This window comes from Micropterus dolomieu, linkage group LG19, assembly GCF_021292245.1.
Source record: "Micropterus dolomieu isolate WLL.071019.BEF.003 ecotype Adirondacks linkage group LG19, ASM2129224v1, whole genome shotgun sequence".
In the NCBI taxonomy this organism is placed as follows: domain Eukaryota; kingdom Metazoa; phylum Chordata; class Actinopteri; order Centrarchiformes; family Centrarchidae; genus Micropterus; species Micropterus dolomieu.
In genome coordinates this window covers 16987131-17000027 of record NC_060168.1, presented here as the reverse complement: position 1 = coordinate 17000027, position 12897 = coordinate 16987131, and the positions used below count along the sequence as shown (strand labels likewise).

At 40.0% G+C, this 12897-nt stretch overlaps 1 protein-coding gene across 2 annotated transcripts in view; it reads left to right on the top strand.

The window, feature by feature from the left end:
* The window catches only part of LOC123957337 (dedicator of cytokinesis protein 2-like), a 108762-nt gene extending 98229 nt beyond the window's left edge, over positions 1-10533 (top strand). For both annotated transcript variants that reach the window (XM_046030033.1, XM_046030034.1), the window contains exons 39-51: positions 634-738; positions 1219-1360; positions 1610-1691; positions 1868-1952; positions 5899-5985; positions 6251-6427; positions 7197-7280; positions 7387-7524; positions 7954-8081; positions 8259-8466; positions 8639-8744; positions 9408-9556; positions 10275-10533. In XM_046030033.1, the coding sequence (XP_045885989.1) occupies positions 634-738; positions 1219-1360; positions 1610-1691; positions 1868-1952; positions 5899-5985; positions 6251-6427; positions 7197-7280; positions 7387-7524; positions 7954-8081; positions 8259-8466; positions 8639-8744; positions 9408-9556; positions 10275-10337 (1554 nt within the window). In that variant the 3' untranslated portion in view covers positions 10338-10533. The remainder of the gene's footprint in view (positions 1-633; positions 739-1218; positions 1361-1609; positions 1692-1867; positions 1953-5898; positions 5986-6250; positions 6428-7196; positions 7281-7386; positions 7525-7953; positions 8082-8258; positions 8467-8638; positions 8745-9407; positions 9557-10274) is intronic.
* The last annotated feature ends 2364 nt before the right edge of the window (positions 10534-12897 follow it).

Below are 12897 nucleotides of genomic sequence, written 5' to 3'. Positions count from 1 at the left end.
TTCCCAATAAGAAGTTTCCACTCTAAATTGGTCATCTGCATCTTAGACAACTAAGCACAACCTTTGATCAATGTTTAAAAATTAATACTTATTTGACACTTCAAATTCTCCTTTTAAATATTTTGTTTTCTGAAGATTTGAGCCACAATTACCATATGACCCCAAAAGTCCTCATTGCCAACCATCAGCAACTTTAAACTCCTAGTAACCCTTCTTTATTCTCTCAATCACTCTTCTGTTTCTTTCATCGCTTGCTTTGACACCACAAGAGAAGTGATTCCCCCCATACTCAAATCCTAGCTTGCTCGTTAGCACCACCTTCTCCTCTGTCTCCCCTTCACTCAACTCTTCTTTTCCCCTCCCCGCAGAGAATTACACTCTTCCCTCTCTCTTTCAATGACTGCAGCAATGGCTCTCTCAGCTAATGCTGAATTTATGTGGTTAAATAAATGACAGACAATGCCCTTGGATGCCATGCACTTTATTTCTTTCTATATCTATCACCCTCAAAGGCCCGGCATTCTGCAGAGGGTAGCTATGTCATTGGCGCGAGCTGATAAAACTGCTATGGCTTACATCTCCCCTCTCTCTCATGAACACATCCTCTGCCTCTCTCTTTGTCGCTGTCTGCAGGAAAAACAAGCCAAGTTCTATGAGAACATTATGAAGATCTTGAGGCCAAAGCCGGACTACTTTGCAGTGGGTTACTATGGGCAGGGCTACCCTCCATTTCTCAGGGTTTGTGTTTACACACATATTCAAACATCCACACATTCCCAGTACAAGGGGTCCATAACTTTTTTTCCCCCATTATCAGCACTGAAGCTAAGAGATTTAAAATTGCAGCAGTGGACAAGTTTCTAAACAAACCAGCAAGATAGTAAACAGACTGGGACGTAAAGTACCATATGGGATTGCTGTGGATCTCAGCAAACTGCAGCAATAAAATGTATTCATTATATTTGTTCATCTGCTGTGGTAAGGAGTATAACATAGGCAGTAACTCAAGGGAGGGAGCAGGGCAGTGGAAGGAGACCAAGTACAGGAACACTTTTGTACCTTGAAGAAGATATGCAATGTGTATGACCTCTTGGACTGTCCTATTGAAGAGAATTGAAAGGAATCTTAAAAGAAATCCCCAATGTTGCTCACAGTATAAATAGGGGCTTAATCATTTTATTATCATTATTAACACCTATTCATTTGCTATGGCTTCAGAACAAGGTGTTTATCCACCGTGGCAAGGAGTATGAACGCAGGGAGGACTTTCAGAACCAGCTGATGAGCCAGTTCCCCAGCTCTGTGCGCCTCAACATTACCACCATGCCAGGGGACGATATCAAGAACTCTCCACTTCAGTGTATCCTTCTAGTAGCATAACACACACAAACGAATGAAACTATCAGGGTACCTTTTACCCAGAAACGCAATAAAACTGCACTGCACTGCACTGCACTTTGGTTGGACCTTTTGTTGTACCCGTGTATATTAAAACCTAGCCACTGGAGGTCAGACACATCCCTGAATGATCAATTTGTACGTTCTGACACAAAGATGTAGAGACACACCATCATGTAGTGATTTTATATTCCTGAGTGATCTGAACCAGATATCCAGTGTTTCACAGTGCAGCCAGTCCTTGAGATTCCTCCTCGCCTGAAGAACAAACCTGTTCCTGACCAGATTATCAAGTCAGTCCGCTAAACACCTTTAACTGATATTTTCATAAAGAAAATGTGAATGTCTGTAAAGTTAATGAAAAAGAATTGGCATTTCTGATAATGTCATATTTCCTCTTTGGCAAATGTTTTTTTATTTTCTTTGTTTGACTTTAACCGCTGTCTCCCTCTTCTTACACCATGTGCAGCTTCTACAAATCCAACTATGTGCAGCGTTTCCAGTACTCCAGACCTGTGAGGAAAGGACCTGTGGACCCAAACAATGAATTTGCTGTGAGTTTTTTTATTTTTATGAAAAGATTTATGACCACAGGGACCTGGAAAATCTTTTAGAAGCTTTTGTGTTCTTTGCTACTTGTACGTTGCATTGTTATCAGTCTGAAAAGATGAGTTCCTGTTATATAAAATAATAGTATTTTAGAACCTAAGGTTGAGGTATAATTAGATGATAAGACATCATATTATGTTTTTAGATTTTAGATGAGGAGCACATGAGATAAAATATAAAATTCAGGATTGTGCAGTGATGAATAAAGTAGAGAAAATTGATGATTTATTCTCCCTGCACCAGCAGGAATGAATTTTAACTTATTAATAGGATGTAAATTGAAGGAATTGGAATTGAATTGTTGACAAATTAACTGTAAACACAAGACAGAAAAGTTGCAGTATACAATAGTTGGAAAGGGAAGGGAAAAAGAACTGCAAATGCAGAATCTAAAAAGTTAATTGCACAAATATAAAAGAGAATATCACAACCCAGAATAAAATTAGCATGCCATAACAAACAATTTACATTACAGCAGCACAGTGATATATAATTAACCAATAAAGTCCTGAGACCTATGCTAGCATAGAGGAATCCTGACAGTCTGTTCATGTGAAATCCATGTGCAAGGCCACAGACTCTTAAGACTGTGCACATTAACTACTGATGAGTGGATGGCTTTCTGAACAATGTCTTTGAAGGTTCTCAGTCATCCAGGTCATAGTTATCCAAAGAAGGTTAAAGTCAAGGGCAACTGTACATGGTTGAAGATACTAAAACACGTTTCGTCCCTCATTCAAGAGACTTCTTCAGTTCTGAAATGACCAGTAGAGAAACTCAGCTATTTAACATCTGTGGGGTCGTTTGTCAAGATCATCGATACCGCTGGTTTGTTAGCGCTCCTGGTTGTTGTAACAACAGTCGTTATGGTCCTGAACCACCTGAACGACCATTGTTGGCATCTTCACCTGAGGCCAAGAGATAATGTTTGTTAAGTTTCCTGGGAAGTGATGAAAGGACAGCATTGTAAGTGGGGGATAAGTGGTGGCGTAAGACCTCCTCCTCTGTTCATTGAAGACTTCTCAACCTGGGTGTAAATGGCTTCCTTGACACCTCGTTCAAACAATCCATTCACACTGTCTAATGGTGCATTCCAGTTGACAGGGGAAGTCGGAATTTCCGAGTTCAAAGGTCAAAATTTCAAAGGGAACGCCCCCTTAAGTCAGAATCCCGAATTCCCAAGTCGGGAGAAGCGCACTACCCCGACTTCGTGATCCAAGATGGCTGTCAGGGTATCAACAGTTAGTGAAAGCTGTAGTTTATACTGTTTATTAGCACTTCTGTGTACTTGTGACTCATATAAATGTTCGTACACAAAGTGCTGTCCAACAGCTGTCTGTGGACGCCGTCAACTCGGGTGTGACATCATTCCCAGCTCCGACCTCCGACTTCCGAGGAAAATGGAACGCAGCTTAAAATGTTCACCTGATGGTCCTTTATCCTTGTCCTTCTGGCTGTTTCTGGTATTTTCAACCAAATCCAGTTGCCCTTGACTTTAACCTTCTTTGGACTTCTGAACAATGTTTCATTGTCTAATACTGTAATTAGTCATTTTATCTTTTATTTTTACTATTCAAACTTTGGTGAGTCGGTGCAACAAAGAATGGGACACTGAGACTATTACAAACACATGCAAGATGTGTATGAATGTCTACAAAATCAAGATTTAATTTCTGGGTGGTGATGGAACAGTGGATAAGATGCCTTTAGTGTGGGAGACCTGGGTTCAGTCCCACTGTGAGACATCCATCAGTGTGTCCCTGAGCAAGACACATAACCCCTAGTTGCTCCAGAGGCATTCAACATTACATGTCACAGTTGTAAGTAAGCTAAATGAATAAATGTAATGTAATTTGGACACCGCTGTTTGTTTAGATAGTACAGAATGAAAAACATGTATGAAATGCATTCAAATGCTAGTTGTCCAAGTATTTTACTACACCAACGGAGCAAGGAAGAAGAGAAAGTGCCAAGAGATCACTCACACCTCGGACAAAGCCAAACCTCACCCTCTCAAAGACCTTGGGAACTGCTTTAATTGTGGTGAGCCAAATCATTGGGTGAGAAATTGCTCATATGCAACAACCCAGCTAAACAGATGAAATGCCAACAAACCCCATAGCCGTAACAAAAAAGTTTACATACATATATATATATATATATATATATATAGAGAGAGAGAGAGAGAGAGAGAGAGAGAGAGAGAGAGAGAGAGAGATATGGATATAGAGAGATAGATATAGAAATTTACATCCTATAATATTAATGAAAAAATTTTGACATATCCTTCCCTATGTGGAGTCTTTAAAGCAAGCATGTGAATGTATTGTATAGAGATATTCTTTAATGTAAACGTAGGTTCTCAAACTGTCCTGAAGCATGAACTTTCAAAGGAGCTGTCTCTGCTTCTACAGTAAAATAGAAAATTAAAGAAAATCATCTCATTCTAATGTGACCTCCAAACATAGGGAGAGGCCGTCTACTTTCCTCCAAGTGACAAACCGTGCCACAAAATCCAGGACTGGATTTGCATCATGACCCTGAAATCCAGTTGGTCCTGACTTCGCCATGTCCTGCTACCACAATACAGCAGTCTGGTATTGAAGGATAATTTTGGTATTTTAAAACCTGTTTTCAGATATTTTGCAGTTGAAATGACTAGTAGGTACAAGAAGTTTTAGAGTCCGTGCAGTAGATGGCTTCAGCCAACAGCCGCAAACCGGCCACAGTGGCTGCAATGTATTCCTTCGGGGCAATTGTGCCCGTCAAAATTACGTTGACAAAAAATTTACATTTTTGTCACTGGTAGGCTCAGACTGTTAATACGAGGTGTCTAACAACATCATGGAAAGGATCCCTACGAGTGACTTCCAGTGACACACTTTGTTTTTAAGAAACAGAAGTCTCGTTCAAGAACAATTCTCCGGCGTTTCCTGCAACAACTCGACCTCTCACAAAATTTCAGAGCGAGAATTGTCCTTCAGCAAGATCTCTGTTTCTGGTTAAAAACAAAGGGTGTTACTGGAAGCACTACGCCTCATCACCAGAGAACAGCAGGATTTCTCTTCACCCTGTGGGATCGCTTCCTCATCACTTCTGGTGCAGTAAAATGCAGGTTGCATCCTGCAGAAGGACACCACAGTCCCAGAAGAAATTGTAAGATGGCCAAAGCTAACTAAGAAATACAGGAGCAAAGCCACAGAAGAGGAAGGACCAAAGAAAAACTGGAATAGATTTTACATGTCCCACAGAAAAGGCTACAGATGCCACATACGGGACCTATACATTTTAATCAACACAAACAGATCTTTTGTCACAGTGAACTGTAGGGCTGCCACCGACAAAATATTTTCCTAGGCAACTAGTAGTCCTTAGTTCAAGCTATTAGTTGACTAGTCGTTGCACATTTATGATATTAATATAATTATTTAAAACTATACTTTTGAGGCATCAGAAAATAATTTGAGTTCCAGGGTTGAGAATGTTATGAATGTTGATGTTAATTTTAACACCATGCTACATTACAGAGATATACAAACCTGTAAAAATTTGCCTTTAAAATATACACTTTACGAGGGGCACAAACGGAGGTGCCTGTTAAATGCTAACGGCAAAAGCGGTAATTATTCTGAATGTGTCGGATCAACCAGCAAAGAGACTGGACATTTTGTTAATTTATTTCAACACAGCATAACATCACACAAGTCTCATTGTTCAAACAAATAACTTACAATTTCAAAAGAGCAAATGCTCGCTGACTCATCAGCATGATGGATGATGTGTAGCCTAAGTGTCTGCAAAGAGTTTAATACAAGATGTGGCATCATGTTATTAGTATTCAAAAGTTGTAGAGGGTCATCTAACTGCTGTGTTTCCATCCCTGTGTTTTAGTCCATGTGGATTGAACGCACAACCTTCACCACTGTGTATAAGCTGCCAGGGATCCTGCGCTGGTTTGAGGCTACAGACATGAAACATGTAAGTCTGTGAGGGCGTGTTTTCACTCCATGTTTGACTTAAATGTTTGCTGTGAGCTATTGTCTCCAGTTTAATGCATTCCCTGTCTCACCACCGTTTTTTTTTTAATTCTTTTTTTAGCAAAATTTTATGCTGTACATCCCCCACATCCCACCCTGAAAACCCTCCTCCCTTACTTCGTCGGCCCCTTCCCTTCTAGCCTTAATTATTCATTTCTCTCACCTCTTTCCCATTGCTCTTTTTGCCACTCTGCTTCTCTGTACAGACCACCTTGTCTCCGTTGGAGAACGCCATAGAGACCATGGAGTCCACCAATGAGAAGATCCTGACCATGATCAACCAATACCAGACTGACTGGAGCCTCCCCATCAACCCTCTCTCCATGCTGCTCAATGGCATCGTGGATCCAGCTGTCATGGGCGGCTTTGCCAAGTATGAAAAGGTAAACTGTGAACAATCAGCCCTAGAATCCACTTGCAAATACACTTTTCTAGGTTATTTAATGACCATTGTACCATTAAATAAAGCTCCCAGTGAGAGTTAAACTGAGTTTGATTATATTTGAGTCTTTTATTGTAAAACATGACCAACCAGAGCTTACCACCAGAGGTTCTTACACCATATAAAATGTATTTTTGTGCTGCTCCATTATTCCTGTATATATAGTATATGGAAAGTAGAGTTAAAAATCTATTATGTGTATTTCCACTATCACAAGTTTACAATGATTTTCTCATTTTTTTTCTTGTAGCAGCCTTCATTTTTATCCAAACAAGCCCTGATTCATTGTGACCGTGGATGTAAAATCACTATCACAGGACTGTTTTTTAAAAATGTTTTATATGAAGACTGGGCCACTTAAAAGTTATCTGAGCCGAAGAGAGTGCTTTACTGCAAGACTCATCTCTCATGATGAATTTACTTGAATTAATTTAGTGTCAAAAATCAGTATCACTTCCTGAGGCTCTGAATATGATCAGTCCAAATTACACTAAATGCAGTGAACTTATTGGAGTCTGGTGTATTCATAACCCAAAATATTATTAGTGTTCACCCTCAAACACCATTCAGTGTTATAATATCCCGCATAGGATAAGATCAGTGTGCTTAGAAAGTGCACCTGTGGGAGGAAAAGTCAATTTACAAACTGCATGAACAGGTGAATTCAGGTGTGATTCCTTAAATGGATTTTTATTATTTCCTTGTATCAGGCGTTCTTCACAGAAGAGTACATTCAGCAGCACACAGAGGACAGAGATAAACTGCTGCGTCTCAAAGACCTCATCGCATGGCAGGTACTAAACACCCTAACACACAGTCTTGAATACATGTACACCCCACGTATAGTTGTGTTACTTTTATGTCGTCTTTCCGTTGACAAGATAACATTTTTATTTATAGATCCCGTTACTAGGAGGAGGGATCTCTCTCCATGGGAAGAGAGTGACTGATGACCTGCGTCCTTTCCACGAGCGCATGGAGGAGTGTTTCAAACAGCTGAAGAAGAAAGTGGAGAAGGAATATGGAGTGAGAGAGCTGGTAAGTTTTTTACTGAAACATGGTGTTTCTCTGTAGTACAAAACATGTTATTTTCTGCAGGGCTAGACACGGACACACACAGTTACTGTGGTAGAGCTGCATTAATTAAGCTGTAAATGAACTGATCCAGGCGAATTTTAAAGATCAAAGTACTCACCAAAGCCTCTGAGTGTTGACATGGGATTTGTACCTTTTTAAATTTCTCTACAACTAGAACAGGGTTTGGGTGGTCTGACTGGGGCTAAATATGGTCATTAACTTGTAAATTGGCTCTGCCCCTCATGCAAGAGATTAAACTAATCATAAGTAAGAGTGATTGTGTTTTTGTAAGAGTAACTTCACTTTGCTTTTCTTGTTTTCTCTAATGATGTACTTCCGCTTTATTTCACTGTCACTATCTATGAACTGTCTTCAACTCTCTATTTCCAGCCGGAATTTGATGAGAGGAAGTCCAGTCGTCCTCGCTCCATGTTGCGCTCCATTCGTCAGTCCATCATTTCAATCTCCTCATTGCAGGGATCTGAATGTGGGACTCCAACCAAGCTCCATGCAGACAGGTAGCATACACAAGAATGACACATCTTATCTACAGGATACATACATACACTATACTGTAATAAAATGGAACTGCAAAGATGTATTCCTCGTGAAAAAAACACTTGAGAACAACGTAGATATGAAAATCAACATTAAACCCCTTTTAATTTAATCACACCCTTCCTGCCTCCTCCCAGGGACCTCCCCCCTGAGTCTCCAGTCTCCTGGACCTCCACCCTGCCGCGCTCCAGCGGCAGCGTGAGTGCAAGTACAGTGGAGGAGATGGTGGTGACAGTGGGTGATGCAGAGGTCAAAATGAGGAAGAGTAAGAAAAAGAAAAAGAGGAGCAGCATGATCTTCATCTCAGAGGAAAGAGAAAGGACAAATACACTGGACTGCAAACGGGTGAGAATGAGCTTTAGTAGATTTAATAAATCACGGGAAACTGAGGAAGGGTGGAGAGAAAGAACGGAAGGGAAGAAGTGAAAAAACAAAGTCAAGGGATGTTTAAGTAATGGAGCCGAGTATCTGTGGAAGTGTTGCCGCTGAGTTTTGTGCGATCTCTGTCTCCCTCTAGCTGTCCAAGAAACAGGAGTTCCGCAGTGACACCAACTTGTCTGACCCGAATGAAGGAAATGTATTGCTGACCAATGCCAACTCCAGATCCCTGCCTGCTATCACAGGTGGCTAATATACACAAATCCACATTGTGCTGCATAGTGTACTAATGTAATAGAGTTAGACCTATAAACCAAGTGCCCATAAAGTCAAAATACAGTCATGTCCTGAGAGGAAGTACTGTTTTTTTTTTCTTTTCTTTTCCTTTTCTGGAAAGGTGACTGTAAGGAAAAATACACACAAGGTGATGGCAGGAATATGCCTTTTTGTAGTCTTGTGTATGTTAAAAACAAATTGGCAAGCTGGGGAATATTGCAGTAATAGCTTGATCTCTGATGCAAGATGGCAAATTAGTGAATCAGTCATGTCGATTGTAATTTTTTCAGAACTTAGCAGCAGTTTCATCCAGTTTATAATTTATTGTTTCAGTTACATAACCCTGTACTTCAAAATAGTGCATCAGACAACTATCCACTCATGTTTCTCTGGCATCCTGCCATGTTGGACCAGGCCACCTGAGCCAGCGCTGACTACCTCTGATTAGCACCACTGATTACAAGCTGTACAGCCTCACTGAACATACACACGTGCCAGAGCACTCGGTTCATCAGTAGAACAGCTGCAAGAGTTATACACCAGATAATCGTCTTGCTGCAGGAAGAGGCAGAGTTTTTGTTGTAAGCTTGTAATCATTGAGACACAAACACTACAGTTGTTTCTGTGTATAGGTCTGTCCTTGGCGGTGGTGGGGGGCGCAGAGGAGGTGGACTCCGTCAGAGCCAGGAGGGACAGTAAGAGTATGTCTGTCAGTGGTACCTCTGACCGAACAGCAGACAGACGCTCAAAGGGCGTCATTAACCTCCTCTTTAAGTCAAAGGTGAGACCAACAGGTTTAATTCAGTCCTATAGAGAAACATCAGGAAAACATTCAAGAATCAGTATTACATTTGGGGTGATTGGTTGCTTTGGGGGTAATACTCTTATCCACTCTTTTGCCGAGACTGAGAAGAGAAGACTGATACCACTCCCATGTCTCTATGCTAGACAGAGGCTACAGCCAGGAGATGGTTAGCTTAGCATGAAGACTGGAAACAAGCAGAAATAGCTAGCCTGGCTCTGTCCAAAGGTACAAAAACATACACCTACCAGTTCTTCTAAAGCTCACTAATTGAGACTTACACTTAACACTGAGAGAGCCAGGCTAGGTGTTTCCCCTTGTTTCCAGTCTTTATAATAAGCTAACATAACCGGCTGCTGGCTGGTTTCATATTTATCATACAAACACGAGTGGTATCAAGCTTTTTATGTAACTGTTATTAAAAAAGCGAATAAGTTGAACTATTCCTTTAACAGAGGTTGTACTGCACCAATCACCAATATCAGTCTTTATCTGGATGTGGCAAATATAAAAGATCAAAATCTACTGATATGCATTATTTGAACATTTATTCACCCACACAATCTTCCAGGTGAACATCATGGACATTTTTTTATTACATTTTTCCCTTAACAAAGCGTTAACGTTGTGTTTATATTATGTTTGTTTATGTTTGTTTGTATGTATTATGTTTATATATGTTTGTTTGTTTCAACAGAGCTCCAAATCAGATGATGTGAAGCCCAGTGATTCAGCCAAAGACGATGCCAATCATTTCTGAAATCCTTTATATTCATGTCCTTTTTCCTTTACTTATTTTTATGCATTTGTTTTACAGAGGAGTTCACATAAACCTGCATACAAAACCAAATTATGTACTTACTCACTCAGTCAGTCTGCCTGTCTGTCTCTCAGTCTTGCTGTTGCCTTAATATAATTGATTTTACCTATCAATAAAGGCTATTTTTGTGCCATGACCTTTTTCCTGGTAATTCAAACGATTCCCAGTGAAGCTAAATGGCACCTTACAGCTTTCAATCAATTCTGCTTCTACAAGAACGAGCAAACACAAACCATCAAGCCGACGTGCTTGATTAAAAAGCTTCTTATTATACGGTATTCAGCATTGTTGTGACTGACTGAAGTTAATGGGGAGAATAATCATTTGATAAATTACAAAGGTTACCGTGTCCTCCCGAAAGACTTTAAACAGGTACCCGCTGCCAAAAAGCTTTGCCGCTTATACAAATACAAGAAAGTCTAATAAATTCAGACATAATAGGGAGCAACAAACTGTCGAGCCTACTGTACAAATGCTACAGCATCTATAATGTGCACCCAGAGTTTAGACAAAAGTGTTCAGTAGTTTTCCATCTAAATTATATCGTATATTAGGAACTAGGAAGATTCACACTGATAGATATATTCTTAGATGATACCATAGACACTGGTGGCTCTTTTTGGGGGGTCACCACAACATACTAAGTTTGTGAGAATGAGAGGTGCAAGTTCTCCCAAGGTTATAGATCACTGTCATTTGTAATCCGTGTTGATGTTGCTAGATAGTGAGGAGGACTGAGTGAGTGAGTATGAATAATGAAAGAACAACCCAGGCTCTGAGGAACTCTTGTGGGCCAGGGGACAAAACAACCTTTTAAGGTGATGAGCTGATTTTCCCTCTTCTCCTGCAGCAGAATAAACAATTTGAGGGGGAGAAACACTGTAGCCTCCAGGCCAGTGCAAAGCTTTGTTTTATGACTTCTGTTATCTCGCCCTGACTCATCCTGCAAGTCCATGCTGGCTTATTCTGAATCCATTCAACTACACCCCTCACAGTCCTGACAGATAGTGTGGAAGCGAGGTGGGCAGGAAATTAGCTCATGTCTTACTTTGTTCATTGACTTTAGTGACATTTTAATAAAGACATTAAGATCAATTGTTAAAAGATCAGACAGGCTGTTGCATGTGATGAATATGAATTAGTAGCCACTGCAGTTGATGAGGAGTTAATGTATCACCTACATTGGTAAAAGGTCATTATGTTAGAAAATATCATTTAGAATTTTAGTTTTAATGATTCATACACCTGGATGAATATCTTACATTTGCCCGGTGGTGGTTTTATTTCCTCATGGTTCTTCCTGCACTCAGAGGGTCATTAAAAACAACAGGGACATTTTTCCTCTCCCTTATTAATACCGCCATTATCTGGTGCCACATTGACCACCAGGTTTCTCCACTGTCAATTTAAAGTTACAGACTAGCCTTTTAAAACTCATGCAAAGTCCTGAACAGCAATACTTCAGTTTGGAGTGTAGATCTTATGATTAAACCATTACTCCGTGTCCACAGAGTGATTTCAGCCCACAGACACCTATCTCACTTTTGCAAAAAAAAAAGGGATGGATTGGGTTGGCGGGTTAGTTAAATGATATGCTGTAGATTCTCACATGGAATGAAGGTGCTGCATCGCTTGACTGACCAAGAGATTAATTCCCATCTGAAATACCAAGCCTGTCCTGGAAAAGGTGCAAATTTACCTAAATACTGATCAATAAAAGTCTCTGGAATGTAAAGGGAGAAATGTGGAAAAATATAAGAAGTATGCTCACGAAGCCATCAAAGATTTATTTGAAAAGTTATTAAAAAACATGACTCATTAGTAATGGCTTGTGGCAATATTCATCATATTCATATTAAAGTTAATGATCCTGCTCTGTGGTTTCTTTGGTTTCCAGATGGAAAATATGTCAAAACCTCAACACACAGCTCCTGCAATTATTGTAAGTGTTACTTTTAGCCTCTGAGGGCACAAATTCTTGTAATTTAGTTTGAAGCTTTTATTGGAGCTGTCATTCTGTTTAGTTACTCATGTGCCATTCTAATTGGTAGGACTTATGTGCTCAGATGGCATCTTGCCTGTTGTATTCTGAAGACCTGTCTTTGCATCCATCTTATTTGCATCTTTAAAGCAGCTCTGTTCTCAGATCTGTGGGTCAAGTGGTCAGACAAATTATCACATAGCCAGTGTTAAGTCTGTTAAAAGAACAGAATATATCCTTGCCTGTTCAATTACAGTTAGTCATTATATCAGTTTAATAACTAATAAGCATATTGAGATACTGAATCCTCAGAGCATCATGCCGGCTTTCAGATGAGGAATATATCAGCAATAACTGCTATAGTGCGATTTAGAATATGTTGAAAAGAAATGCACAGTCATCAAGTACACATTGGGTACAGCTGTATGTATACAAAAGCTTAATAGGGTTAGATTAGAAAGGTAAAATTTGTTCAACAGAAAGTTTCAGACATCCCTGTGATTCCTGAGTTTTCTGTAA